This window comes from Salvelinus sp. IW2-2015, linkage group LG4q.1:29 (genome assembly GCF_002910315.2).
Source record: "Salvelinus sp. IW2-2015 linkage group LG4q.1:29, ASM291031v2, whole genome shotgun sequence".
NCBI classification, from domain to species: domain Eukaryota; kingdom Metazoa; phylum Chordata; class Actinopteri; order Salmoniformes; family Salmonidae; genus Salvelinus; species Salvelinus sp. IW2-2015.
The window spans coordinates 83,417,020-83,444,982 of record NC_036842.1 but is presented as its reverse complement, the minus strand read 5'-3'; the positions used below and the strand labels follow the sequence as shown (position 1 = coordinate 83,444,982).

Genomic DNA, 27,963 nt, shown 5'->3' with positions numbered 1-27,963 from the left:
GTTACAGTGTTCTGTACTGTACAGAGCAGTACAGTGTTTCTGTAATTGGTACAGCAGTACCAGTGTTCTGTAATGTATCATGCAGATAAGCAGTGTTCTGTAATGTACAGCAAGTACAGTGTTCTGTAATTGGTACAGCAGTACAGTGTTCTGTAATGTACAGCAGTACAGTGTTCTGTAATGTACAGCAGTACAGTGTTCTGTAATGTACAGCAGTAAGTGTTCTGTAATGTACAGCAGTACAGTGTTCTGTAATGTACAGCAGTAGCAGTGTTCTGTAATGTCAGCAGTACAGTGTTCTGTAATGTACAGCAGTAGAGTGTTCGTGTAATGTCAGCAGTACAGTGTTCTGTAATGTACAGCAGTACAGTGTCTGTAGTACACCTACTGTATGTACAGCAGTACAGTGTTTCTGTAATTACAGCAGTAGTAGTGTTCTGTAATGTAACAGCAGACAAGTGTTCTGTATGTACAGCAGTAACAGTGTTCTGTAATGTTAACAGCAGTAGCAGTTCAATGAATCAAATGTAAACAGCGAAATGCATCTTCATTCCTCTATCAATTATTGTTAATATGTATCATTCAGAAGAGGAGCAGTCACTTGAGGTCTGTTTTGTTAATACCCGTTTGCAGCGAGATATAGCGTGCTTGCTGTTGTTTATCAAGCCAACTACAGCAATCGCGTTGTAATTTCAATACAGCAGAATAACACAAGTCGTTTCTAATAAGCGTAGCATTTCAAACATGGAAATGACAAATTCAAAATCAGATTTTGCATTCCATGTAATGTTGAATAGACTTGAACTGCCTGATACTGAAATGGTTCCCCACCTAAAAAACACGACTTTTTACATAGCATCGGACTAATAACGAAGAGTGAACAAAACTCGAGAGCTACGATCAGAAGCTACCGAACGCAGCTTGATTTCTGTAGAATGCACGACAAGGAGCAAGTGCTATACAGTCATGCTCGTCCCTGTGAAGCGACATTAAGTCGAAGTAGCAGTGAGTATCAACACTTAAAGTAAGTTACATACTTAAAACAGCTGCTATTGTCTCGTTTTTATCACAGCCTACTAGAATGTTTCAAACAACAAATAACAAAATTCTTTCCTAGGGTGTTTATACTATATAATAAATCATTATAAACTGCTTTGGTTCAAGCCCTCATTGCTGATTGGCTGACCATATAAAAAAAGACATTTATTTTGACTGCTCTAGTTACTTTGGTAACCAGTTTATAATAGCAATAAGGCACCTTGGGGGTTGTGATATATGGCCGATTATAACCACGGCTAAGTGCTGTGTCCAGGCACTCCGTGTAGCGTTTGTGCATAAGAAAAGCAGCCTGTAGGCCTATATGAAACCCTTGTCCAATCAGTTGAACATATAAACTCAGGCCTTATTGCTTAAATACACTTTATGGCTTGTTACAACAATGGACTGTTTCCACTATTCTCTCATACTGTGGTTGGTTTGTATTGGGGCCGCTATTCTCTGCATTCTCTCTCACTCTGTACTAATCTTTTCACTTGGTTTTGCTGCCTGTTCTGTTTCTCCTGTCCTTTTTTTTGCTTTGCGTGGCTTTTCCTGTTTTGTTGTTATGGCTGGAAGACCCGCTGCGGAGTGCCCAGCGCTCTCCAGCTTTAGGTACCGTGCTACTACTCTGGCAGAGCCCGCCATGCATGTCAAAGCACAACCCCTGGTTTTCACTCTATGATGGATTTAAGTTGTGATTAAACATACAGCCTGTGCTGGAGGGTGTAATACCCTCTCAGTGAGTTAGAAGAGGTAGGGGTGTAGCTTCGGATTTATGCCTGACCCTTTTTATTTTCCTCACATACATAGTAAATGAATGGTGTTGCATGTGCAGCCCCTTCCCAAGCTGAACTTACTCAAGCAGCGGCTCTTAGGCGATGTCACGTGCGGCGAGGGATTGCTTGCACAGGGATAGGACCTTGTCTGAACGGGCATAAACCATCCACTGTAAACATTACAGAATGCAATACATGGATAACCCATTCGCCTCAGGCTGTAATTAATTTCCCTGTGTGAAATATTTTATTGAATATGCAAAAGAGGAATTTGGTCTTCACAGATTTGAATTGGCGTCCACTAAGAGCGTTTAAAATTGCATTAAGCGCACTCTGTTAATAAACACTTTGTGACATCTGCTGATGTAAAAATGGCTTTATAAATACTGAAAATGTTGGGAGCACACAAACAAGGTTATGCTATTCCGTTCTGTTTCGCACCACACATTCACCATGGGCTAACCTTTGGCATGATCTATTTGAAATGTGATGGCGTCCGCCATAGACCTTAAATGTAGGCCCCTAAAGAATAATGAAAAAAATACATGTGTCCCTTAACTGCCTTATCGTTCCTCTATCTACTGAAATCAAATGTCAACAGATGCCATTTCATTGAATTTTGAATAGACTCGTGACTTGCCTGTAACCATGGTTCCCCCCACTTACAGAATCGGCACATGGAAATGAACAAATATCAGACCCTACCAGGGAAGCTATCTCGACCGGACTTGAATGAGGATCAAGAGCAGTGTGCCACACCAGTCCAGCTCTCCCCTGACGATAGTGAGGACAGTGAGTTGAACTTAAGTAAGTTACATCTTAAAACACTGCTACTTGTCGTTTTTATCAACAGCCTACTAGAATGTTTCAAACAACAAATAACAAAATCTTCCTAGGGTGTATACTATAAATAAATCATTATAAACTGGTTGGTTCAAGCCCTCAATGCTGATTGGCTGACAATAAAAAAAACATTTATTTTGACTGCTCTAGTTACTTTGGTAACCAGTTTATAATAGCAATAAGGCACCTTGGGGGTTTGTGATATATGGCCATTATACCACGGCTAAGTGCTGTGTCCAGGCACTCCGYGTAGCGTTGTGCATAAGAAAAGCCCTTAGCCGTAGTATATTGGCCATATAGCACACCCCCTCAGGCCTTATTGCTTAAATACACTTCTATGGCTTGTTACAACAATGGCACTGTTTCACTATTCTCTCATACTGTGGTTGGTTTGTATTGGGGCAGCTATTCTCTGCATTCTCTCTCACTCTGTACTAATCTTTCACTTGGTTTGCTGCTGTTCTGTTTCTCCTGTCCTTTTTTTTTGCTTTGCGTGGCTTTCTGTTTGTGTTATGGCTGAAGACCGCTGCAGGAGTGCCAGCGCTCCAGCTTTAGGTACCGTGCTACTACTCTGGCAGAAGCCCCATGCATGTCAAAGCACCAAGCCCCTGTTTTCACTATGGATTAAAGTTGTGACTAAACTACAGCCTGTGCTGGAGGGTGTAATACCCTCAGTGAGTCAGAGAGAGGCGTCTCGGATTATGCCTGACCCTTTTTTTCCTCACATACAGTAAATGAATGGTGTTGCAGTGCACCCCTCCCAAAGCTGACTACCCTCAAAAGCAGGGCTACTTAGGCGATGTCACGTGCGGCGAGGGTTGCTTGCACAGGGATAGACCTTGTCTGAACTGGCATAACCATCCACTGTAAACAACTACAGATGCAACATGATAACCCATTCGCCTCAGGCTGTAATTTAATTTCCCTGTGTGAAATATTTTATTGAATATGCAAAAGAGGAATTTGTCTTCACAGATTTGAATTGGCATCCACTAAGACAGCGTTTAAATTGCATTAAGCACTCTGTATAAACACTTTGTGACATCTGCTGATGTAAAAATGGCTTTATAAATACTGAAAATGTTGGAGCACACAAACAATGTTAATGCTTTCCTGTTTCACTTCACACTGGGCTAACCTTTGGCATGATCTATTTGAAATGTGTGGGTCCTGCATAGACCTTAAATGTAGGCCCTAAAGAATGAAATAAATACAGTGTCCCTTAACCTTTGCATGACTTACTTTCATGAAGAGAACAGTAGGGAAATTATTGAAACAGTTTGAAACAGTAGTACAGTACTTATTTAACATAATCTCCTGCTCTCATAGGAAAGTCGGAGAGACTGGATGAGTCCACGCAGTCGGACCTGTCCCCCCTCTCGTCTGGAGTGGACTCAGGAAAGCAGTCTCCTGTCTCCCCAGAGAACAAGAAGAACCACCTGGGCATCAAGAAACTCTGGGGGAAGTGAGTACCTGTACAGAAGACACACACACACACGTACACACACACACACACAGGAAGGGCACACTGCTGAATTGATTTAGAGATATTAATTCAGAGACTAATGGTATAAATGGGAGATATCTGATACAAGTTATCCTGGGTAGAGGAGGTGGCCTTGCAAAGGTACTGTGTAATTCTTAGTGAATGACTAATGATGTATTCTATCTCCTCTACCCTAGGATTCGGAGGACCCAGTCTGGCACCCTGCAGAGAGAGGACCTTGAGCCTGGAGAGTTTAAGAGGGGGGGACTGAGAGCCACCGCCAGCCCTCGTCTGGCCCGGACTGGAGAGACGTTGACCTCTGTGTGGTATGGGACAGACAGTATCACAAAATACATTTATACAGTGTATCCTCTTAAACATGTGCATGTGAAAGAGAATATACAAAAAAGCCAAAGTATTTACATTTAGTCATTTGGCAGACTCTCTTATCCAGAGTGACTTACAGTTAGTAAAAATATTCCAGTCTTGATGATCCAATTGTCTCTCCTCTCCTGCAGGGATTTGAAGACACCCTTCTCCAAGTGGACTCCGGAGCAGGTCTGTTGCTGGCTAGAGGAGAGTGGGCTGGACCAGTATGTGATTCTGGCCCGACATTGGGCCAACAGTGGGCAGACCCTCCTCTCCGCCTCACCACAGGACTTAGAGAAGGTATAGTCAAAAAAAGTACCCGGTTTACAGAACATAATTGGAAAGTTCTTTGTCAAATAAGCAAAGGAGATCCTTCAGGGAACATCATTGTTTAGATGCAAAGGAGATCCTTCAGGGAACGTCGTTGTTTAGATGCAAAGGAGATCCTTCAGGGAACGTCGTTGTTTACGATGGCAAGGAGATCCTTCAGGGAACGTCGTTGTTTAGATGCAAAGGAGATCCTTTAGGGAACGTCGTTGTTTGGACGCAAAGGAGATCCTTCAGGGAACGTCGTTGTTTAGATGCAAAGGAGATCCTTCAGGGAACATCGTTGTTTAGATGCAAAGGAGATCCTTCATGGAACGTCGTTGTTTAGATGCAAAGGAGATCCTTCAGGGAACGTTGTTGTTTAGATGCAAAGGAGATCCTTCAGGGAACGTTGTTGTTTGGACTCAAAGGAGATCCTTCAGGGAACGTTGTTGTTTGGACTCAAATGAGATCATTCAGGGAACATCACTGTTTGGACACAAAGGAGATCCTTCAGGGAACATCGTTGTTTGGACACAGATTAGATCCTTCAGGGAACGTAGTTGTTTGGATGCAAAGGAGATCCTCCAGGGAACATCGTTGTTTGGATGCAAAGGAGATCCTCCAGGGAACATCGTTGTTTGGATGCAAAGGAGATCATTCAGGGAACATTGTTGTTTGGATGCAAAGGAGATCCTTTAGGGAACGTCGTTGTTTGGATATAAAGGAGATCCTTCAGGGAACGTTGTTCTTTGGATGCAAATTAGATCCTTCAGGGAATGTAGTTGTTTGGACGCAAAGGAGATCCTTCAGGGAACATTGTTATTTGGATGCAAAGGAGATCCTTCAGGGAACATCGTTGTTTGGATGCATCATTCTCATCACTATCTAGTTCTATCTGTCTAGTTCTCAAGAAGCCATTTCGTTCCTCCTTTCACGTCGTCATGTTGCTGGACTTTTGTCTTTGTTGGTTTTAGCAAGTTTGGAGCTATATTTCACATGTAGCTTCACTCATTGTTTGTATTTTACAGGTTCCCGTACCAAATGTCATACCAATGTACGCAGGTCAATTTTGTTTGGATCTTAATCACAATTGTAAAATATTGTGCAAAGTGATTCCAAATCTAGTCATTTCCAAAACTGTCATTTCCAACACTCATCTTTTAGAAAGGGATTGTGTTCATAACCTGGATTAATCTTAATCTTGGTATCAGGAAATGGGGATTAAGAATCCACTGCACAGGAAAAAGTTGCAGTTGGCCCTCAAGTCCTTCAGCACCAAAATGACTGAGAAATCCTCTGAACTGGACCACATATGGGTCACACGTATGTATCAGGACACGGTAGAGGTCATCAACATATTCACTCAACATTCAGCAAACTTGGTGCTGTATTCTGTATAATCAATCCGGCAAAATTGGTTGTCATGTTGTTTGTCCTCAAAGGTTGGCTTGATGACATTGGTTTACCTCAATACAAGGGTCAGTTTCACGAGGGAAGAGTGGACGGCAGAATGATTCAGTACTTGACAGTGGTAAGTACATTCATTGGTTTTCATTGTAGTCTTCCTAGTTGTTATCTCACTGTCTCAAGGGACCTCCTTTTTAAATACAGTTTAAATAAATAAATACAAATTAAGCAAACGTGAAAGACTTCTATTTGATGTGTCCCTCAGAATGACCTCTTGTTCCTGAAAGTGACCAGTCAGCTCCATCATCTCAGTGTGAAGTGTGCTATCCACGTCCTCCACGTCAACAAGTTCAACCCCAACTGCCTAAAGAGAAGACCTGGAGATGAGGTGAGACGTGTGTGTGCACGTTCTATAGGAGGTTTTCTGTTTACACAATATATACAGTTGAAGTCGGAAGTTTACATACACCTTAGCCAAATACATTTAAACTCAGTTTTTCACTATTCCTGACATTTAATCCTAGTAAAAATGCCCTGTCTTAGGTCAGTTACCACTTTATTTCAAGAATGTGAAATGTTAGAATAATAGTAGAGAGAAGGATTTATTTCAGCTTTTATTTCTTTCATCACATTCCCAGTGCGTCAGAAGTTTACATACACTCAATTAGTATTTGGTAGCATTGCCTTTAAATTGTTTAACTTGGGTCAAACGTTTCAGATAGCCTTCCACCAGCTTCCCACAATAAGTTGGGTGAATTTTGGCCCATTCCTCCTGACAGAGCTGGTGTAACTGAGTCAGGTTTGTCAGCCTCCTTGCTCGCACACACTTTTTCAGTTCTGCCCACAAATTTTCTATAGGATTGAGGTCAGGTCTTTGTGATGGCCACTCCAATACCTTGACTTTGTTGTCCTTAAGCCATTTTTCCACAACTTTGGAAGTATGCTTGGGGTCATTGGTCATTTGGAAGACCCATTTGCGACCAAGCTTTAACTTCCTGACTGATGTCTTGAGATGTTGCTTCAATATATTCCTATAATTTTCCTCCCTCATGATGCCATCTATTTTGTGAAGTTGATGCCATCTATTTTGTGAAGTGCACCAGTCCCTCCTGCAGCAAAGCACCCCCACAACATGATGCTGCCACCCACGTGCTTCACGGTTGGGATGGTGTTCTTCGGCTTGCAAGCATCCCCCTTTTTCTTTCAAACATAACGATGGTCATTATTGCCAAACAGTTCTATTTTTGTTTCATTAGACCAGAGGACATTTCTCAAAAAAGTATGATCTTTGTCCCCATGTGTAGTTGCAAACCGTAGTCTGGCTTTTTTATGCCTGTTTTGGAGCAGTGGCTTCTTCCTTGCTGAGYGGCCTTTCAGGTTATGTCGATATATGACTCGTTTTATTGTGGATATAGATACTTTTGTACCTATTTCCTCCAGCATCTTCACAAGGTCCGTTGCTGTTGTTCTGGGATTGATTTTCACTTCTCGCACCAAAGTACGTTCATCTCTAGGAGACAGAACGTGTCTCCTTCCTGAGCGGTATGACGGCTGCGTGGTCCCATAGTGTTTATACTTGCGTACTATTGTTTGTACAGATGAACGTGGTACCTTCAGGCGTTTGGAAATTGCTCCCAAGGATGAACCAGACTTGTGGAGGTCTACAATTTTTCAGTTCTTGGCTGATTTCTTTTCATTTTCCCATGATGTCAAGCAAAGAGGCACTGCGTTTGAAAGTAGGCCTTGAAATACATCCACAGGTGCTCCTCCAATTGCCTCAAATGATGTCAATTGGCCTATCAGAAGCTTCCAAAGCCATGACATCATTTTCTGGAACTTTCCAAGCTGTTTAAAGGCACAGTCAACTTAGTGTATGTAAACTTCTGACTCACTGGAATTGTGATACAGTGAATTATAAGTGAAATAATCTGTCTGTAAACAATTGTTGGAAAAATTACTTGTGTCATGCACAAAGTAGATGTCCTAACCGACTTGCCAAAACTATAGTTTGTTAACAAGAAATTTGTGGAGTGGTTGAAAAACGAGTTTGAATGATTCCAACATAAGTGTATGTAAACTTCCGACTTCAACTGTAGCTGTGTTTTGCTGTGACAATATAGGTCAAATGAAGATCCTACATCTGTAGTTGTGTTTTCTCATACATGTTTCATATTTCCTGCTAGAACAAGACTTCTCCCTCAGAGGTGGTTCAGTGGTCTAACCACAGGGTGATGGAGTGGCTTCGCTCAGTGGACCTGGCGGAATACGCACCCAACCTGAGGGGCAGCGGGGTTCACGGTGGCCTCATCGTAAGTAACCTGAGGGGCAGCGGGGTGCACGGTGGCCTCATTGTAAGTAACCTGAGGGGCAGCGGGGTGCACGGTGGCCTCATCGTAAGTAACCTGAGGGGCAGCGGGGTGCACGGTGGCCTCATCGTAAGTAACCTGAGGGGCAGCGGGGTGCACCGGGGCCTCATCGTAAATACACACGCCACATGACTGAATCAGCCCCTTCTTATACCTTTCTACTGTATATCAGCTCAGGTACATTTGGATACAGTCAGACATACAGTTCAAGACTCCCTAAAGCCACAATTATTTTGAATTAGTCTATTTTACCAATTCATTCCATCTCAGTGTTCTGTGTAATTGTCTGTATGTAGCATGCATCTTCCTCTGAATCTTCTCTAATGACCCCTAGATTCTGGAGCCTCGTTTTAACTCAGATACCCTGGCCATGCTGCTGAACATCCCCCCTCAGAAGACCCTGCTGCGACGTCACCTGGCCACTAACTTCAACATGCTGGTGGGCTCCCAGGCTCAGCAGGAGAAGAGGGAGTTCATGGAGTCGTCTGGCTACACTCCCCTCAGCACCACAGCCAAAGTCAGGGTAAGAGATGACAGTACTGTACTGTAGGACGCCCAGTGCTGAACCACCACCCCTGTTAGGAGCCCTCTTTTTTTTGTTCTTCCTCTCTCTCTCCCACTCTCTCTCCCACTGCTCCCTCTCTCTGCCCCCCACTCTCTCCTCTTTCTGTCTCTCTTTCTCTCTCTCACCTCTTTCTCGCTCTCTTTCCCCCTAACCTCCTCCCCTTCCTCATCTCTTTAGAGAGACAGACAACACCTTAATCCTCAGTGTGATACCTCAGACCTGGCAAAGCTCTAAGACCACCTAGCAGCTTTGCGTGCAGCAGGCTTTTGTAGCACCAGCTCATGTCTAAGACTCACCGCTTTGTTAAGGCTAGCAGAAAATGTGCTGAGGAAAAAGTTTGCGATAGCATAATGTACTCAGTCAGCACAATTAGGCTTAAAGGAACCTTTTATAGCAACACTGCCCATTTTGTACGGTGTTTAGAAATCTATTCACTGATGATGGTTAAAGGGCTAGAATAGAAGTGACACACAGCTTTACCTCAGTATGTTCATAAACCATGTTCTCTCTGTGCTATCTTCTGTTCAGCCAAAGAAGTTGGGCTTCTCAAACTTCGGCCACCTAAGGAAGAAGAGGTGTGACGAGTCAACAGACTACATTTGCCCCCTGGAGGCGGCCCAGGTCCAGGCGGTGCTGAACGGGGCCCACCGGCCCTACTCCGGCTTCAGGGGCCTCAGCCCCATCCTAGACAGAGACCCAGACAGACGGGAGCAGGTGGGGCCAAACAGCTGATGATGTCAAACTACTGTACCTACCTACCCATCACTACTCAGCTTGCAGCCAATAACCCCATCTCTTCCTGCCATGCCTATCCAACCCACCCCAGCACACCCACCTCCACACCCCTCACGTGCCATCATCTAACAATCAACCCCAGCCGCAGGCATGAGCTGCACTCTGGACACTTAAGAGTGGATGGTGAGTGGGTGAGCTCACCGCTCCTATGTTCTCGGTGGATTCACAAGCCTAGTGTTCAGCTCTGATCTATCACCTCACTCCTTTAATGCAGTAGGATAATGCTACTATTGTAAACAATATTGTGCATCATTTTAATTATCATTTTAACACCTGTATTTGAGATTCACATAATGGTATTCATCCATTGTTTTTAAATATATTCCTAACCAGTAGAAAGTAATGTTGCTGTTTGTCAGACAGTTATGGAATGAACTTGTGCAATATTTGCATATGGAGGAATGCATTTCATATATTTATGTTGTTAAATAAATTGAAAGAAGTACACATTTTGATGGATTCCAGATTGTGATTACGCACTGTTATTTTCATATATGACTGTTATAATATTTTTATAGTTAAAGATAACGCTTCAATCAAAGAATCCCTCGTTGTCATTAATTGTAAATAGCATTATCCAAATCCATCAATAAAGATCGTAAGTGTGATAAGTGTTTTATTCTTCCTGATCAATTATATTCAATCTTTATACAAAGTATGCTTCTCTCATTAGAGAAGGAGACAGTAGTCTTGTCTCCGTTTTATGATGAAATTATGCTCATTTTAAGTAAACTTGAATCAAAGAGACACTTGTAATGAAATACATTGTGCAGTGCAGAGACATCAGCATGCATCATTAATTAACCATTATCATTCACTAACTGGCTCATCAATTCTTCTGATCATCATGATTGACCCATTATATGCAAGATGGGGTAGTGCATATTGGAGCACCTTGGGGGGGGGGGGGGGGACTCAACCATCTTCAGGTACATCCTTATCATAAATCCATAATGGCCACGTTCTAGGCTGACTACACTGCAGACACCTGCCAGATCTCACAACACCTGGATATGTATCTAAATGACATATCAGCTAATCACATCAGTCTGATACCCGACTGCACAGTTGGCACGTAATCATTGGTTTATGCAATGCAACGACTGCAATGTAGTTAGCATGGAATGTGACCTATGACTTGAACAGTGGTGCTTGCTCAGCAGCTATATCCCTCTACCCTGCCACCCATCATGCATGGGACTAAACAAAGCACTGTGTGTTATGTCATTGATGACCTGGCCTGTCAGTAGTACAAGTAGCTCTAGGACTAGGGGCTCTATTCAATCCATATCGCGTAAATTTAGCGTTACTGCATTCACAAGAAATGCTGCATATGTCAGCTCAATCGGATATTAACTTCAACGATACAGTTTGAATGGAGCCCCTAGGTGTTGTGTTTGATGAAAGGCCTGACTTTGCAGATGGCGGTGACAGAGGGGCCCGTGCTGCAGATAGAAGCTCTGTCTGAGGGAATTAACCAACTCACGGTAAGTAGCTCTTCAGTCAGTCTCGTTCAACAAGCTTTCTATATCTGTTTAATTAAATAACCAGATAACAAAGATTTCCTTTTAAGCTGTTGTGTTTTACTTTTCTCCTCAATGCTGTGGTACTATGCTGTTATTATATTTGCTGACAGCAGGCGTTGCAACTGAACAAACAGGCTTCAACAAATAGATTTTGAATTTACTTTGTTGGGACATTAGCCTTAAGCCTTTAACTGACAAACATTGCAGCATAACACTCCTTGCTAACCCCAGGCCCTGGCCCTTCTTGCTTTCAGTATTTGCTTAGCCGAGATGAGGTTCTGAAGGAGATGAGACGCCCTCAAACAGCACTAGTCTGAGAGGATGCCATGCTGGCCACACTAACCAACACAGCCAATCAACCAAGGGAAAGCGCGGCCTCATACCAACCCAAACTCAACGTAGGGAGCTTTACCAGCAACCTCAACTGGCCATATCCCTTATCTCATCATAATACAGGACTATAATGAACACTACTTCTGTATTAGTGACAGAAACACAATGAACATTGAAGCCATTCTGTCTAACGTGTGTCATTGGAGTGTAGCTCTTCCAAACTTAATAGTGAATAGTATGTACTTCGTCTTTTTGGTGAAAAGTATAGGCCTACCGCAAGCCACTTAAACATGTATTAAAGTGCTCTTTTCCCTACGTAATCTATTTCCCTGTAATATTGGCCAAACTGTATTATTTTGTACGATATATGTACATATCATATTTTACAAGTTGTTTGTTACGTATACTGAACAAAGATATAAACACAACATGCAACAATTTCCAAGATTTTACTGAGATACAGCTCATATAACATCAGCACACGTGACCTGCGGTTGTAAGGTCGGTTGGATGTACTGCCAAATTCTCTAAAACAACATTGGAGGCGGCTTATGGTAGAGAAATGAACAATCAAATTATCTGGCAACAGCTCTGTGGGACATTCCTGCAGGCAGCATGCCAATTGCATGCTCCCTCAAAACTTGAGACATCTGTGACATTGTGTTGTGTGACAAAAGTGGCCATATATTGTCCCCAGCACAATGTGCACCTGTGTAATGATCAATCTGTTTAATCAGCTTCTTGATATGTCACACCTGTCAGGTGGATGAATTATCATGGCAAAGGAGAAATGCTCACTAACAGGGATGTAAACAAATTTGTGCACAAGATTTGAGAGAAATAAGCTTTTTGTGGCTATGGGACATTTCTGGGATCTTTTATTTCTGCTCATGGAACATGGGACCAACACTTTACATGTTACGTTCATATTTTTGTTCAGTATATGTTTTCAAAGTTACCTGGACACATCTCTGATTAAAATAAGGCACTAGGTCATACTGTAAACAAACACACCCAACACTTAATACAGCTAATTTGTATTGGAACAATAAGAAACAGGTTTTTCCATGTTTCAACACATAATTGGCATATAGGCAGATGTAGTCTTTGTGGTATGTTCCTTTAACAAGTCACCAGACCAGAGGATCCCTTCTGTGAGAGAGCAAACACTAAGGGAAGCCTGCTCTCTAAGAGTTAGGTAACCCAGTGTACTGTCCAAAGCCTGGCATAACCTGTATGTGGATCCTTCTGCTGGTTGTTCATCTGCTTCAATCCAGCACATCCTAATATCTCACTAGGGTTCCAGAGAGGAGAGAGGGGCTGGAGCTGTTCCAAACATCAAAGGCAGACCGATACTGGTGAGTTTTCATTTAATTTAATATGACTTTTTTACCAATCTGGAGCAAACACAGTACAATCCAAATATGTTTGTATTTTCTAAGGTTTGGGTTCCATTAGGGTTGGGTACCATCAACACTTATGTACCTTCAACCCCTGTTATTACACAAGTATACTTTTGTAACTTTTATGTCAATTATCATTTCTACAACAATAAACTATACTGTTGTTATCACATGTTCAGGTTATAAGGGAAACCACCCTCTAACCTAGTCCTGTAGATATGGGGAAGATAGAGAGCAAACAACCAGCCCCGGACATTCCCAAGATAATCTCAACCTGGTGGGAGAGGCTACAGAAGAAGCCACCAGCTCCAACCATGACCATTCCAAACATGAACTTTAACTTCCCAACCCTGTGGGGAAGGAGAGAGAGCAAGCTACCAGACCCAGACATACCCAGTATATTCTCCACTCTGTGGAGAACCCCCCAAAACCCCAACGATTTTGTCCCTCTATTCAACGACTGTGTGGGGATAGCTGCAGCTAGGACCCAGGAGTACCTCCTGTTCCTGGACCCAGAGGACAAGTTCCAGCCTAGCCCGGCAGCCCTCAATGACATCTTTCTAATGACCTACATCACCCAGAGCAGCCACCTCCACATGACCGACTCCTTCAACTGCACCACCATGACCAAGCAGCAGCGCATCCTCCTGGGTGCTGACTGGGTGTGGGCTGTGCTGGAGAGGCCCACCAAGAACCCCCGCATCCAGATCGCCGTGCAGATCCTGCACCTGCCCGAGAGGGAGGGAGGGCCAGCCGAGGACATCCCCCCGGAGGTGTACACTGAATCCATGCAGATGGCCAAGATGGAGTCTGCTCATAAGAACAAGGCAGAGAGGATGGTGGATTTCTGTGCCTCCATCGGTAATGACTGCTACGCCCTGTTTCTCCTCTTTGGCCGCAAGGGCGACCCGGGCAACATCTACGGGGTGCTGAGCAACAACTTTCATGCTGCTATAGGGAAGACTAAGATCAACCGTGCACTCATTGAGAATTTCTTTAAAGGGTCCAGGTACTTACACACGCCCACTGGAATGCTACAGGCTATTGTCACCAAGAGAGATTCTGACCCTTTAACTTTGCTCATCAAGTTTACCTGACCAGTGTGATCGATGACAGAGCAGCCATATGGGACCTTTCAGATGACTCTGTTTACTGTAGTGTTTCACATGGGAGGATGGACTGTTGTGGTTGGTGGGTTTATGTTTGCCTGGGACTTGGGGACCCTGTGTGCTGAAAATGGCCTGTGTCCATGTCTCGTTTGTGGACTACTGACCCATGCCTGCTGACAGCTGCTCACACCCCTGTGGTTAGTATTTCTGTTAGAGCTCTATTCAATCAGATCCGCTTTAGCCGACAACCGCATAGCGTTTTTTTTGGCAGTGTCGGAGATGAAACTGCGTTAAAGCGGCTCCTGACATTATACCTAAAGCGGACATTGCTATTGGCTGCACAGTGTCACATTAAGAGAAATACCAGGCAGCCTTGTTTACAAGTTGGAACACTGGAATGTGAGATGGAATCTACACCTCCATTAAGATGATAGAAACCCTCATTATTTAGTTGGATGATTTTCAATTTGAGCGTCATTATTTCTATATAGCCTACACTTTCTCCTTCTGAACTTCTAACGGAAGTGGGACTGGTGTGGCTTTGTGACAAAGATCAAGAGCAGCTGCTCAACGATTTGACAGCTCCAATGCAGTTACACCTCCGACACAGCCAAAACATCAGCTATGCAGGTGTCGGTTATTGCCAGTTAACGCATGATCTGATTGAATCTAGGCCTTAATGGACTTAACACTTCACTGGCATTGCACTTATGTGGAAATTCACACAAACTACCTATCTGCTATCACTACTCATTGACATTAACACCTCTGTACAGCTTATGTTGACATGGAAACTATGATTTGCCACAAAATATTTTTGTATTTTCTAGGATGGACTTAATGACTGAACACATTGTGATAGCTTCACCCAAAACCTAATTCTAAGTTCATTTGATTAAGGCGGATTGTTCTCTTAAAGTTGAGTCAAAGTAGGAAATAACAGGATGGGGAGTTCAAAAATAAATTAAATGTATATTTCTGTATGTCTTGAGTTATCTTGTTTAGAGGAGGATTATTTATGTTGAGGATTATGCTCAGTGGTAAGTAGCATAATGTAAATGAAGGGATTTGTGTTTAAATATGCAGGTTTGCTAAGGCCTCATGTTATATATACACACTGTGGTGCCGAGAATAACACTACTCTTTTCCCCCAATACCACAAAGACATCAGATTATGTTTAGAGATGGATTTAATGAGTAATGAGATTCAACAAAACATCCAAATGCTTTAGATACAGTACACAATTAGAACAATTATTACTAAAACAGTTCAAACATACTAAAACTAAACTAACCTTTCACAGTATCTCACACAAAAAAGTTATTTGAATGTTCAACATGCAAATATGACATTTGTTATTCAAAACGCTAGAGAATATCCTGTTGGTCTTGAAATGTAGGGTGTTACATTGTGTTCTACAGACAGAATTCAATAGAACATAAATGTCCTGGTGCGTTTTAATGTATCTATGCCTAGTTGGAGGCCTGGGAGTTATCAGTATGTGAATGTGTTCTCTGTCTTGTAGCCCAGAGTGGAGAGGTTGGGGCGCCATGGATGCTGGGTCATGGGGGGTGGGCCACACATGACAATGAGCACATCGTTGGACACCAGGGGAAGGTGCTCTTTCATCATATCAGCGTTCACAAACCCTGAGCTGTACTTCCAGTCTGTAATCAGAGGAAAACACAAGCTGAATTCAACCGTTTTTAATCAACAGATAAGGATCAGCCCTGCAGGCCAATGAAATGATCACATCCTGTTAGCGAAGATGTGTTTCATTTATGTGGAACTGACGGATGAGTGCCAGGATAGACAATTAGCTGGAGCCTCATTTGCATACTGTACCATATGAGGAAGCTACAGTATAGCTGACGGGTCACATGGCAAAACAGAATCTAAATAGAATGTTTAGATCATAGCGATGTTGGGATATGATTGGAGGGGGAAGGGTTTCCATTCATTCAGTTGACAACAGTAACAAACCAGTTCAAAAGGGTTGCTGCAGGTGCACCTTTGGGGATTTTTTGGTTATTGTCTAGCAGTCAGTCAGTCAGTCAGTCAGTCAGTCAGTCAGTCAGTCAGTCAGTCCCTACAAAGGGTGTTATAATATGGTAACACAGCATGGTAAAAATGTTTTTTTTTTGCAGTCCAACACGAATGATACAATGGTATTAGCCCATGACAACGCTGTACCTTAATCTTTTTTATCATGGAATACTATGGTCTTACCCTGTGGAGGCTTGTCTAGAGTGAACCACAAATTGAGTTGTTCAGAGTGACTCTTCAGCACCTTCTCTAGTTCCTCCTGCAGTAGAATATGCTCAGTCTGGGGGCAAGAGACCCCAGACTAAGGGGTCTTTGATTTGATGATTGTCATTGAAGTTGTATTCATAACAAGCTCTGTGTCCACTTCATTGATAATCCACGGTGACGGTTTAATACTGTGTGGGATGTGACTCTTCCCTGTACGCCGGTGAGACTGACCTGGTTAGCAAATATGAGGGAGCACTTGGTGTCATCTGCAGGGTCTGCTGTACTACTGTGAATCAGCTGCAGCATGGAGGTAATCCCTGAAAAAGCACCCGGACATTTCATCCAATTAGCAGTTTTTCAACTCAGAGCACATGAATTATGCCGAGAGAAAAAGTTACACAAATGGTGTTTTCCTTAGGAGGAAGAAGACATGTCTCGTTCCAAAGAATTTATGCTACCCACGTATTTCTAAATAAATACTTGACACATACAGTTCCTACCTGTTCCACCAGCGATCATTCCCATACAGTATGTTTAATTGCGGACCTTAGCCTCAGACTTCTTATTAGGTTGAATGGCAAATTTGAGAAAGGGTTGATGCATTGTATTACATTGCCCTCTATTGGTCAAACAATGATAATGCCATGATGAAGCACAGCATGGTACACACCTTACTAGAATGACTAGATCACACACACACACACACACACACACACACACACACACACACAACACACACACAAAAAACACACACACACACACACACACACACACACACACACACACACACACACACACACACACACACACACACACACACACACACACACACACACACACACACACACACACACACACACACACACACACACACACACACACTATACCATTATATTGTGTATACAAGCAGGCCATTAGGACTCTGAAGTCTATTTTGTCTCCAATGCTCATGGCGTCCAGGGACTGGGACATCTTACCTCTGTCCGGATAGTTAGGGTGAATGTTTTTGTAGTACACCTGGGAAAAGATAGGCACAAGTTATGATGAACTTTCCCCAACTTAATAAAAGCCCACAAGTAATTCAACTGATTGAAATTCAATTCCAAAAACTTCATCCAAATCCATCTTTATGGTGTCAGATCTCTTGCTGTTATATTGTAAAATGTCTGAACAAACTCAAATGATCTGTTTGAGAGGGCTGAGAATAAGAGTAGCTTGACCACCAGGTTCACAAAGCCCTGTCCCACATCACTGGAGACAGGAGTGTAGGCCTGGATCCCTAGGCTCCCATGGACCTTAGCTGACAGGTGCACATGCTGTCCTGGGTGGGAGAAAAGGGGTACATGGGGTGAAAGGGGCAGAAGAGTGATAGTACTATCTTCTCAGGCAGTCCTTGTGGTATTTATAAGTCCTTAGTATACCCAGATAAGTAGGTCTCTGTCTGATAGTACCGGTGCTGTTGCACTACCTGATATGCCCAGAGAAGTAGGTCTCTGGTCTGATAGGATACCGGTGCTGTTGCACTACCTGATATGCCCAGATAAGTAGGTCTCAGTCTGATAGGATACCGGTGCTGTTGCACTACCTGATATACCCAGATAAGTAGGTCTCTAGTCTGATAGGATACCGGTGCTGTTGCACTACCTGATATACCCAGATAAGTAGGTCTCTGGTCTGATAGATACCGGTGCTGTTGCACTACCTGATATACCCAGAGAATAGGTCTACTGGTCTGATAGGATACCGGTGCTGTTGCACTACCTGATATGCCCAGAGAAGTAGGTCTCTGGTCTGATAGGATACCGGTGCTGTTGCACTGCCTGATGAATGAAATAAGTGTTTAGTGTAGCATCAGTACTAAATGGCAGTCCAAGGATGTGTTTTGAAGAGGGAAGTCCAAAGCGAAACCGCTTTGTATCATGGCTTACATCCTGCGCAGAATCAGAGTTGTAAAGTTGGAATACTGTAACTTTAATATCACCGGCAGACCAACTCAATAGCAGCTTGAAGTTAGAAACTAAATGTAACTCAATTTAAAGGCAATGTGCCCTATCTCCAGTTAAGTTGAAAAAGGCCACATCCAAACAGAACTGCAGAAAGGCAGAGCAGAAGTGAAAAAAGCCAAAGTTGCAGGTTCATTATGATATCCTGAGAGAGCCACTTGACATACATAAGGCAATTAGAAATGGCAGACAGGCACAATATTCTCACTTGATCACTATTAATCAGAATAATTTGAGAGTGCTCTTCTCGAACATTGATTGCATGATAAATCCTTCCCCTGCAAACCGATGGGAACTTTCCTCTACACCTAAATGTGATGAGTTTACGGCATATTTCAGAGATAAGATAACAAACATTAGGCTGGGTATCAGTCAAGCAAGACCTGATGAGAAATTTGAGGATATGTGCTCTAGCCTACCACGCAAGGGCACTAAGGATTTATTTTCCCTGGTTGACACAGACATGCTGCAAGCTATTGTTAATCACTCCCTGTTCACATGCACTTTACCCCCCTGCCCTAAAAACTATTATGGTGAAACCCGTTCTGAAGAAATTTAATCTAGAATCTTCAGCATTTAGCCATTTTTGTCCAATCTCCAACTTTCCATTCTTGAGCAAAATTCTGGAGAAATTGGTGTTCAAACACCTAAATGATTTTTTAAGTGCCAACTGTATTTTTTTAAATTCCAATTCCAATGATGTCTGGACAGACTGGAGAGGTCCTATTTAACCGGTCAAGAGTTTTTTTCTCACCATTGGTGAATGTGGCGTTCCACAAGGTTTGATTTTGGGTCCGGTACTGTTCTGTTTATATACAGGGGTAAGTTATCAGAAAGCACAACATTGATTTTCATTGCTACACAGACGATACACAACTGTACATTTCTGTATCACCAGAGGATTTTAGCTCCACAGATAAATGATTAGACTGTATTAGTGATTTAAATACTTGGATGGCTCACAACTTCCTCCAGCTAAATCAAGTCAAGACCGAGGTAATTATTGTTGCATTCAAAACACAGAGAGAAAATCTAGCTGTAGATTTTAATTCATGGGCAATAAAGACAAAACACAAGGTAAAAAACCTACGTGTTATTTTAGATTCTTAACTAAATTTCGAATCACACATAAGGAATGTGACCAGCTTTTTACCGCCTGAGGAACATTGTCAAGGTGCGTCCGTTTCTCTCTCAGGCTGATACAGAGAGACTCATCCATGCTTTTATTACAATCAGGCTTGACTACAGTAATGCTCTCCTGTCTGTTCTACCCAAGAAAGCCATTGGTCAACTGTAAAACATACAGAATGCTGCAGCACGGGTACTGACCAAGACCAGACGGAGAGCACACATTACACCGGTTTTAAGGTCTCTGCACTGGCTGCCTGTGAGTTTTAGAATTTAATTTAAGATTCTTCTAATGTTTTTTTTAATCAATTCATGATTGTGCACCCCAATGCATGTCAGACATGCTTTTAAGTTATGTACTATACACAGTAGGTCCCTCAGGTCCTCTGGCACAGGATCAAGAGACGTGGAGAGGCAGCCTTTAGTTACTATGCCCCCCCCTGCCAGAGAACCTGTGGAGGGCCGAAACTGTAGACATATTTAAAAAAACATATTTTTAGTTTTACTTTTCCTTAGGGTGATTTTTAGATGTTCAGTTTGTGTCATTCCCTTATGTTTGTTGTGTAGTAAATATTTCAGCTTTTATTTTCATTGTTTTTTATTTGTTTTTTCCTGTGAAGTACATTGTGTTGCATTCCATGTCTGAAATGTGCTGTATAAATAAAGCTTGATTTGATTTGTTTGCGGAGACTGCATTCACGTAAACGCTGCATGTCATTTAAATCGGAAATTACCTTTAAATTTCAATCTCAATTTCAATCTCAATCTCGCAATATGTATTGAATCAAGCCCTAAATTTGTGAAAATCCTATAATTTATGTCAGAAGAATCAGAATGATCTGAATTCGTTTTTGCAGGTGTAAGACCATGCACTCTAAAACAAGTAGAAACACATGGGAAATAGGGAAGGTAGGATTTATCTATACTACAATGTCATTTTATTTATTTCTGTGACTTGCAAACCTGCTGTAAAATGAATAAGAGTTCTGGCCAGATTACGAGAGGATGTCAAGTCATTGTTATTCCTTGTTTGTCATTATAGATAAGATCCAATGGTGTTTATCGGTGAGAGTGGAGATGGGCTCTATCCGAGGGATCAAGACGGGATGACTGGGAGGGCATCAGACACTTCGGTCTTTCGGTGGACCCCCTCTCCCCAAGTAGAGACCCACTAGCCACTATAGTTTAATTAAATTCACAAGGTATTACAAACTGACCACAGTATTTAAAAGGCAGTCTTTCTCCAGTGTGTTTATGACATAATCCACAGACTGTTGGTACATTAGGAGAGGAGTTGGAGCATTAAAGACCTAAAAAGGCACAGGGCCTCAAAGTACAATGTAGTACTTTGCTTTATGTTTTTTGTGTGTTCCATGGGATGTACACCGCCCTATGACAAGTCTGCTAAAATGTTTTGTCTGGTTCTTCAATGATGGACGGAACAGACAAGGCCAACAAAATCCAATTTATTACATGGAATGTACATGGACTCCACAATGGAAAGAAAAAGCACAAGGTTCTAGAACATTTAAAAGAGATTATCAGCAGATGTGGTTTTCCTGAAAGAGGTACATTTCAAAAAGGAGAAATGTAATAATTTAAAAGGGGAGCTGGGTTGGAGAGGCCTATACTGCCACCTACTGTATTCAATGAATAGATTCAGTCTGATATTCAAATACAACACAATGTACAGTTGACAGTAAACGCAATGAATGTCATTTATGCCCTAAAAAAATAAAAGGAATGTTCAAAGGCCATTATTAGAATACTATCATCATAGGAAGAAGGCAGTCTATTTCTTAAAAAGCAGGCAACCTAAATCACAAATTTAGCAAGTTAGACAACAATAAAGGGTATATTCAAGGAACCTCCAAAGAGGCTGAAAAAAACATAATCTCTACAAATAATCTAAAGGACATCTGGAGATTACTATTCAACTACAAAATACTACTCCTTTTTTTCTCAAAGTAAGAAAATCTACTCAAGAATTGACTACATTTAACGTATATTTCCCAAAATTCACAACATTTATTGGGTAAAGAAATCCATGACATAGTGATATCGGATCATTCTCCTGTATCATGCTTAATTACATCAACATAAAATATACTTAGTAACAGAATATGGAGAATGAACAGAGTGCATCGTCAGGAACCGAAATGTATTAAATACATAAACAAAAACAAAAAAAACTTTACCATTACAAATGAGGACAGAGTAAAGCCCTCCCCTGACATAATTTGGGATGTTAAGGCATACATAAAGGGGATGATAATCTCATTCTCGGCAAAACATAAATCTGAGTTAATAAAAAAGAAAAGAGTTCAAAAAGAAAACATTTCTGAATTTAAGCAGGCATATGTTTTGGATTGAAGAGAGCCAACAACTACAGGTTAAACTAAAATTAAACATACTATTTACTGGCAAATAAACCCAGGAAACACCTTGTATTCCTCACAAATGAATACATGCCAAACCAGTTATAGTTTTAAAAGTTAAGGATACAAATGCTTCAATTAGACAACGCTATTAATTTCCATTTGAAAGGCTTTTATGAAAATCTATATCAATCCAAATTAAAGTTGGACTAAACTTACAGCCTTAGACTCAACAACCCTGAAGCAACTATCAGGAAGAGAAAAAATCCCTCCCAAATAAATATTAGACAAAACTTTCACGTGAAAAAAAGCACCAGGTATGGACAGCTTTCCCATAAAATGTTACTTAACATTCTGGGACAAAGTAGAGCTCCTAATTTACTGAAATGATAAGACATACAGTACTGTGCAAAAAATTTAGGCAGGTGTGAAAAAAATACTGTAAAGTAAGAATGCTTTCAAAAATAGACAGGTTAATAGTTTATATTTATCAATTAACAAAAGTGAGCGAACAGAAGAAAAATCTACATCAAATCACATTTGATGTGACCACCCTTTGCCTTCAAAACAGCATTACATCTTCTAGGTACACTTGCACACAGTTTGAAGGAACTCAGCAGGTAGGCAGGCCCAAACATCTTGGCGAACTAACCACAGTTCTTCTGTGGATTTATGCAGCCTCAGGTGCTTCTCTCTCTTCATGTAATCCCAAACAGATTCGATGATGTTGAGATCAGGGCTCTGTGGGGGCCATACCATCACTTCCAGGACACCTTGTACTTCTTTATGCTGCATTTAGTTCTTAATGACTTTCACTGTATATGTGGGGTGTTTGTTTGCTGCAGAATAAATTTGGGGCCAATCAGATGCCTCCCTGATGGTATTGCATGATGGATAGGTATCTGCCTGTACTTCTCAGCATTGAGGAGACCATTAATTCTGACCAAATCCCTAACTCCATTTGCAGAAATGTAGCCCCAAACTTGCAAGGAAAATCCACCATGCTTCACTGTTGCCTGCAGACACTCATTCGTGTACCGCTCCCCAGCCCTTCGGTGAACAAACTGCTTTCTGCTACAACCAGTCCAGAGCACCTGCTGCCATTTTTCTGCACCCCAGTTCCTGTGTTTTTGTGCATAGTTGAGTCGCTTGGCCTTGTTTCCACGTCGGAGGTATGGCTTTTTGGCCACAAGTCTTCCATGAAGGCCACTTCTGACCAGACTTCTCCGGACAGTAGATGGGTGTACCAGGGTCCCACTGTTTTCTGCCAATTCTGAGCTCATGGCACTGCTGGACATCTTCCGATTGCGAAGAGAAGTAAGCATGATGTGTCTTTCATCTGCTGCAGTAAGTTCCCTTGGCCGACCACTGCGTCTACGGTCCTCAACGTTGCCCGTGTCTTTGTGCTTCTTCAAAATAGCTTGGACAGCACACCTGGAAACCCCTGTCTGCCTTGAAATTTCTGCCTGGGAGAGACCTTGCTGATGCGGTATGACTACCTTGTGTCTTATTGCTGTGCTCAGTCTTGCCATGGAGCATGACTTTTGACAGTAAACTGTCTTCCGCAACCTCACCTTGTTAGCGGAGTTTGGTTGTTCCTCACCCAGTTTAATTTCTCCTACACAGCTGTTTCTGTTTCAGTTAATGATTGTGTTTCAACCTACAAATTGATTGATGATCATCAGCACCTGTTTGGTATAATTATTTAATCATACACCTGACTATATGCCTACAAAATCCCTGACTTTGTGCAAGTGTACCTACAATAATTGATGCTGTTTTGAAGGCAAAGGGTGGTCACACCAAATATGGATTCGATTTAGATTTTTCTTCTGTTTACTCACTTTGCATTTAGTTAATTGATAAATATAATTTATTAACATGTCTATTTTTTAAAGCATTCTAACTTTACAGCATTTTTTCACACCATGTCACTCAATTCAGTGCTTCCTAGCTCCATGTATCAAACAGTTATCTCAGTTATATTATATTATATTAGAAGCAGGACAATCTGGAGAGTCCCCTGCAGATTACAGACCCATAAATGTAATAAATTGTGACAAAATAAAAAATAAATAACAAATAATAACAAAACTCATAAGCAACAAAATAGCAAAAGTCTTACCAGACTTGACATTTTAATCAAACAGGGTTTATTAAAAATAAAATAGACACTTACAAAAAAAATACAAGAACATGTTTCAATATGATACAATGATACAATAAGCTAAAATACAAGATGTAGATTTATCAATATTGGCGTTGGATGCTGAAAAGGCTTTCTACTGTCTTGAATGACCTTTTCTATTAAAAACTTTGGTAAGCCTTCAACTTTCCAGTTGAAATAATACATTTCATAATAATGTTATATAAATATCCTAATGCAAATATGAACACAAATAATACATTATCTGAATAAATTGCTTTAGAAAGGAGCACAAGACAGGGATGCCCTCTGTCCCCCCTCCTGTTTGCACTAGCAATTGAACCGCTTGCCGAATTAGACAGGACCCAAAGTATAGGTAAACATGAGTATAAACTAAACTTATTTGCCTGACGATCTCGTGATGTACTGTACCTGACAAATATTGAAAACTCAATGCCCCCCTTGTTAAAAATATTTTYWGAATACTCTAAAATCTCAGGATATAAAATACATGTGGAAAAAACTAAAATAATGGCAATAGGAAAAATAAAAATAATAACTCTTATTTACAGCAATTCTTTAAGTGGACCACAAAAAAATACAAAAAAAATACTTAGGAGGCTTAATAAGTGACAACAAACAAAAAATATATACAGTAAAGATAACGTTATCCCATTACTCAACAACATGAAAGCAGATCTAATTAAATAGAACAATCTTCCCATAAATCTTACAGTTAAAGAATAAACCTTTTTAGAATGGCATGGCTTATAAAGTTTTTACACTGAAGAAAAATAAAATGCAACATGCAGCAATTTTTTTTCATGAAATCAGTCAATTGAAATAAATTAATTCAGGCCCTAATCTATGAATTTCACATGACTGAGAATACATGTCACGGCCGTCAAAGGAAGTAGACCAAAGCGCAGCGTGGTGAGCGTACATATTCCTTTTTATTTAGGATGACGCCGACAAAAACAATAAACAATACAAAAACAACCGTGAAGCTTAAGGCTAAAGTGCCACAAACAAAGACAACTTCCCACACTGCAAGGAGGGAAAAGGGCTACCTAAGTATGGTTCCCAATCAGAGACAATGATAGACAGCTGTCCCTGATTGAGAACCATACCCGGCCAAAACATAGAAATACAAAATGATAGAAAACAAAAACATAGAATGCCCACCCCAAATCACACCCTGACCAAACCAAATAGAGACATAAAAAGGCTCTCTAAGGTCAGGGTGTGACAATACAGATATGCATCTGATCGTCACATATACCTTAAAAAAAGGTAGGGGCCTGGATCAGAAAACCAGTCAGTATCTGGTGTGTTGATTGTAGCCTGTGGAATGTGGAATGTTGTCCTGCTCCTCTTCAATTGCTGTACGAAGTTGCTGGATATTGTCGGGAACTGGAACACGCTGTCATACACTTCAATCCAGAGCATCCCAAACATGCTCAATGGGTGACATGGCAGTGGATGAATGGCACGTCACTGTATCTCTGTGCATTCAAATTGCCATCAATAAAATGCATTTGTGTTTATTGTCTGTAGCTTATGCCTGCCCATATCATAACCCCAACGCCACCATGGGGCAACGTTGACATCAGCAAATTGCTCGTCCACACACAATGCCATACACGCTGTCTTCCATCTGCCCGGTACAGTTGAAACCGGGATTCATCCGAGAAGAACACACTTCTCCAGCGTGCCAGTGGCCATTGAAGGTGAGCATTTGCCCACTGAAGTTGGTTACAATGCCGAACTACAATCAGGTCAAGACCCTGGTGAGGACGACAAGCATGCAGATGAGCATCCCTGAGACGGTTTCTGACAGACTGTGCCGATATTCTTCAGTTATGCAAACCCACAGTTTCATCAGCTGTCTGGGTGGCTGGTCTCAGACGATCCCGCAGGTGAAGAAGACAGATGTGGAAGTGCTGGCGTGGTTACATGTGGTCTGCGGTTGTGAGGCCGGTTGGACGTACTGCCAAATTCTCTAAAACGACGTTGAAGGCGGCTTATGGTAGAGAAATTAACATTAAATTATCTGGCAACAGCTCTGGTAGACATTACTGCAGTCATCATGCCAATTGCTAGCTCCTTAAATACTTGAGACATCTGTGGCATTGTGTTGTGTGACAAAACTGCACATTTTAGAGTGGCCTTTTATTGTCCCCAGCACAAGGTGCACATTTGTAATGATCATGCTGTTTAATCAGCTTCTTGATATGCCACACCTGTCAAGTGGATGAATTATCTTTGGCAAGGGAGAAATACTCATGAACACATGTAAATACATGTGTGTGCAACATTTAAGAAAAATAAGCTTTTTGTRCATATGGAACATTTCTGGGATCTTTTATTTCTGCTCATGAAACATTGGACCAACACTTTACATGTTTCGTATATATTTTTGTTTAGTGTATTTATGAAAATAATGTAGGTTTTGACTGTTGTTTCATTGTTTAGAAGTTGAAGCATTGGTCAGACAACTGTTGAACAGGCACAGGCTCTGAATAGATTTCTTCATCTTTGTTTATAGTTTTAGAAGATTACTTTTGGCCCAATCCCTCTATCCCTCTGCGGGTTGATTTCATTGAATCCAACAGACAGTGACCTTGTTCCTACCAGCAGGCGGTGCCACATTATCTGGAGAAGACTGAAGTTTTCATTTCCTCCTGAGGACCTGCATGCCAGCTGTATCCAGTACGTCCATGTGTTTTTGGTACATTGATAGAATTTGTGTACTTTCAGCAATCAACACTTCCTGTAACCTTTAGTAATATAGTAACAACTAGACATGGTCTCTACATGAACCTGGATGTAAGGCGGAAGGACTTTACGTCTGGGGTGGAGATCAGAGGGGTATACTGCAAGGTATGATCCATCAGTTAGCCAGCTAACTTTGATAAGTAACCAGAAATAACTATTGCTTTTATGGTTAATAAAAAAAAAGCAAAACATTGATATTAAATCAATTTGACGATGCCCATTTCAAGCTCATCTTTTTCAAAAAATATTAAAGTTATATCAGAATACTTAGGCAAGTTAGCTGGCTAACTCCTTGATCCTGCATTGTAGTATACCCCTCAGGTTTCATATGTTTGATTCTGTTAGTCCTTTCTGTCAAGTAGATATTGTATCATCTGTCTGTTTGTGAACAACCCTAAAAAGCAGAATTGCATAAGCTGGCCTCATCAGGTAATATTCTCCATGCCATCTTTCCACTTATCTGACTATTGGTGTCAGGAAGTTACCTGTATTTCGAATGACAAAGCATACTTCCCCTAGACATGTACATCATTTAGCAGAAACACTTATCCAGAGCAACTAGGGTTCAGGGCACATTTTCACCTATTTGTCTCAGGGATTCAAACCAATGACCTTTCAGGTACTGGACCAATGCTCTTAACTGCTAGGCCACCCCTAGGTGACTTTGGAGATTTTCTTTCAGTCGACTTCAGCATCGTAGCCTTGAAAACAACTCCTGTTGAGCTGTAACCAAAGATGATTTCGTTACAGGGGTGTCAAACATACGGAGCCAGGCCCTGGAGTCAGGCCTTTGCACCAAGGCTACCTAGAGGAAGGGGAGTTAATGGAGGGCTGACGGACCAATAGGAGAGAGGAACTCACTATGACGGAGCCATGACAAAGCACAGCTGAGTGAACCAGATGAACCAATATCACTTCAGTGTCTGATCACTCAGGGGTTGAGCACCGGTT

General features: G+C 41.6%; 2 protein-coding genes across 3 annotated transcripts in view; both read left to right on the top strand.

The window, feature by feature from the left end:
- Positions 1–10,565, top strand: part of ppfibp2b (PPFIA binding protein 2b) — a 100,218-nt gene extending 89,653 nt beyond the window's left edge. The window contains 10 exon segments of the mRNA XM_070443204.1: positions 2,483–2,621; positions 3,987–4,122; positions 4,341–4,469; positions 4,662–4,812; positions 6,033–6,144; positions 6,264–6,352; positions 6,494–6,616; positions 8,412–8,537; positions 8,929–9,117; positions 9,688–10,565. Coding sequence (XP_070299305.1) covers positions 2,483–2,621; positions 3,987–4,122; positions 4,341–4,469; positions 4,662–4,812; positions 6,033–6,144; positions 6,264–6,352; positions 6,494–6,616; positions 8,412–8,537; positions 8,929–9,117; positions 9,688–9,891 — 1,398 coding nt within the window. The 3' untranslated portion in view covers positions 9,892–10,565.
- Positions 10,566–11,794: 1,229 nt separating this feature from the next.
- Positions 11,795–15,308, top strand: rep15 (RAB15 effector protein). Of its 2 annotated transcripts, XM_070443203.1 has the most exons (3): positions 11,795–11,878; positions 13,112–13,171; positions 13,396–15,308. In XM_070443203.1, exon 3 carries the CDS (start codon positions 13,435–13,437, stop codon positions 14,311–14,313), a length of 879 nt encoding a protein of 292 aa, XP_070299304.1. In that variant the 5' UTR covers positions 11,795–11,878; positions 13,112–13,171; positions 13,396–13,434; the 3' UTR covers positions 14,314–15,308. The 2 variants fall into 2 exon arrangements, with proteins under 2 accessions (XP_070299304.1, XP_023841685.1); XM_023985917.2 differs by having other exon boundaries at positions 11,795–13,171.
- Positions 15,309–27,963: the final 12,655 nt, after the last annotated feature.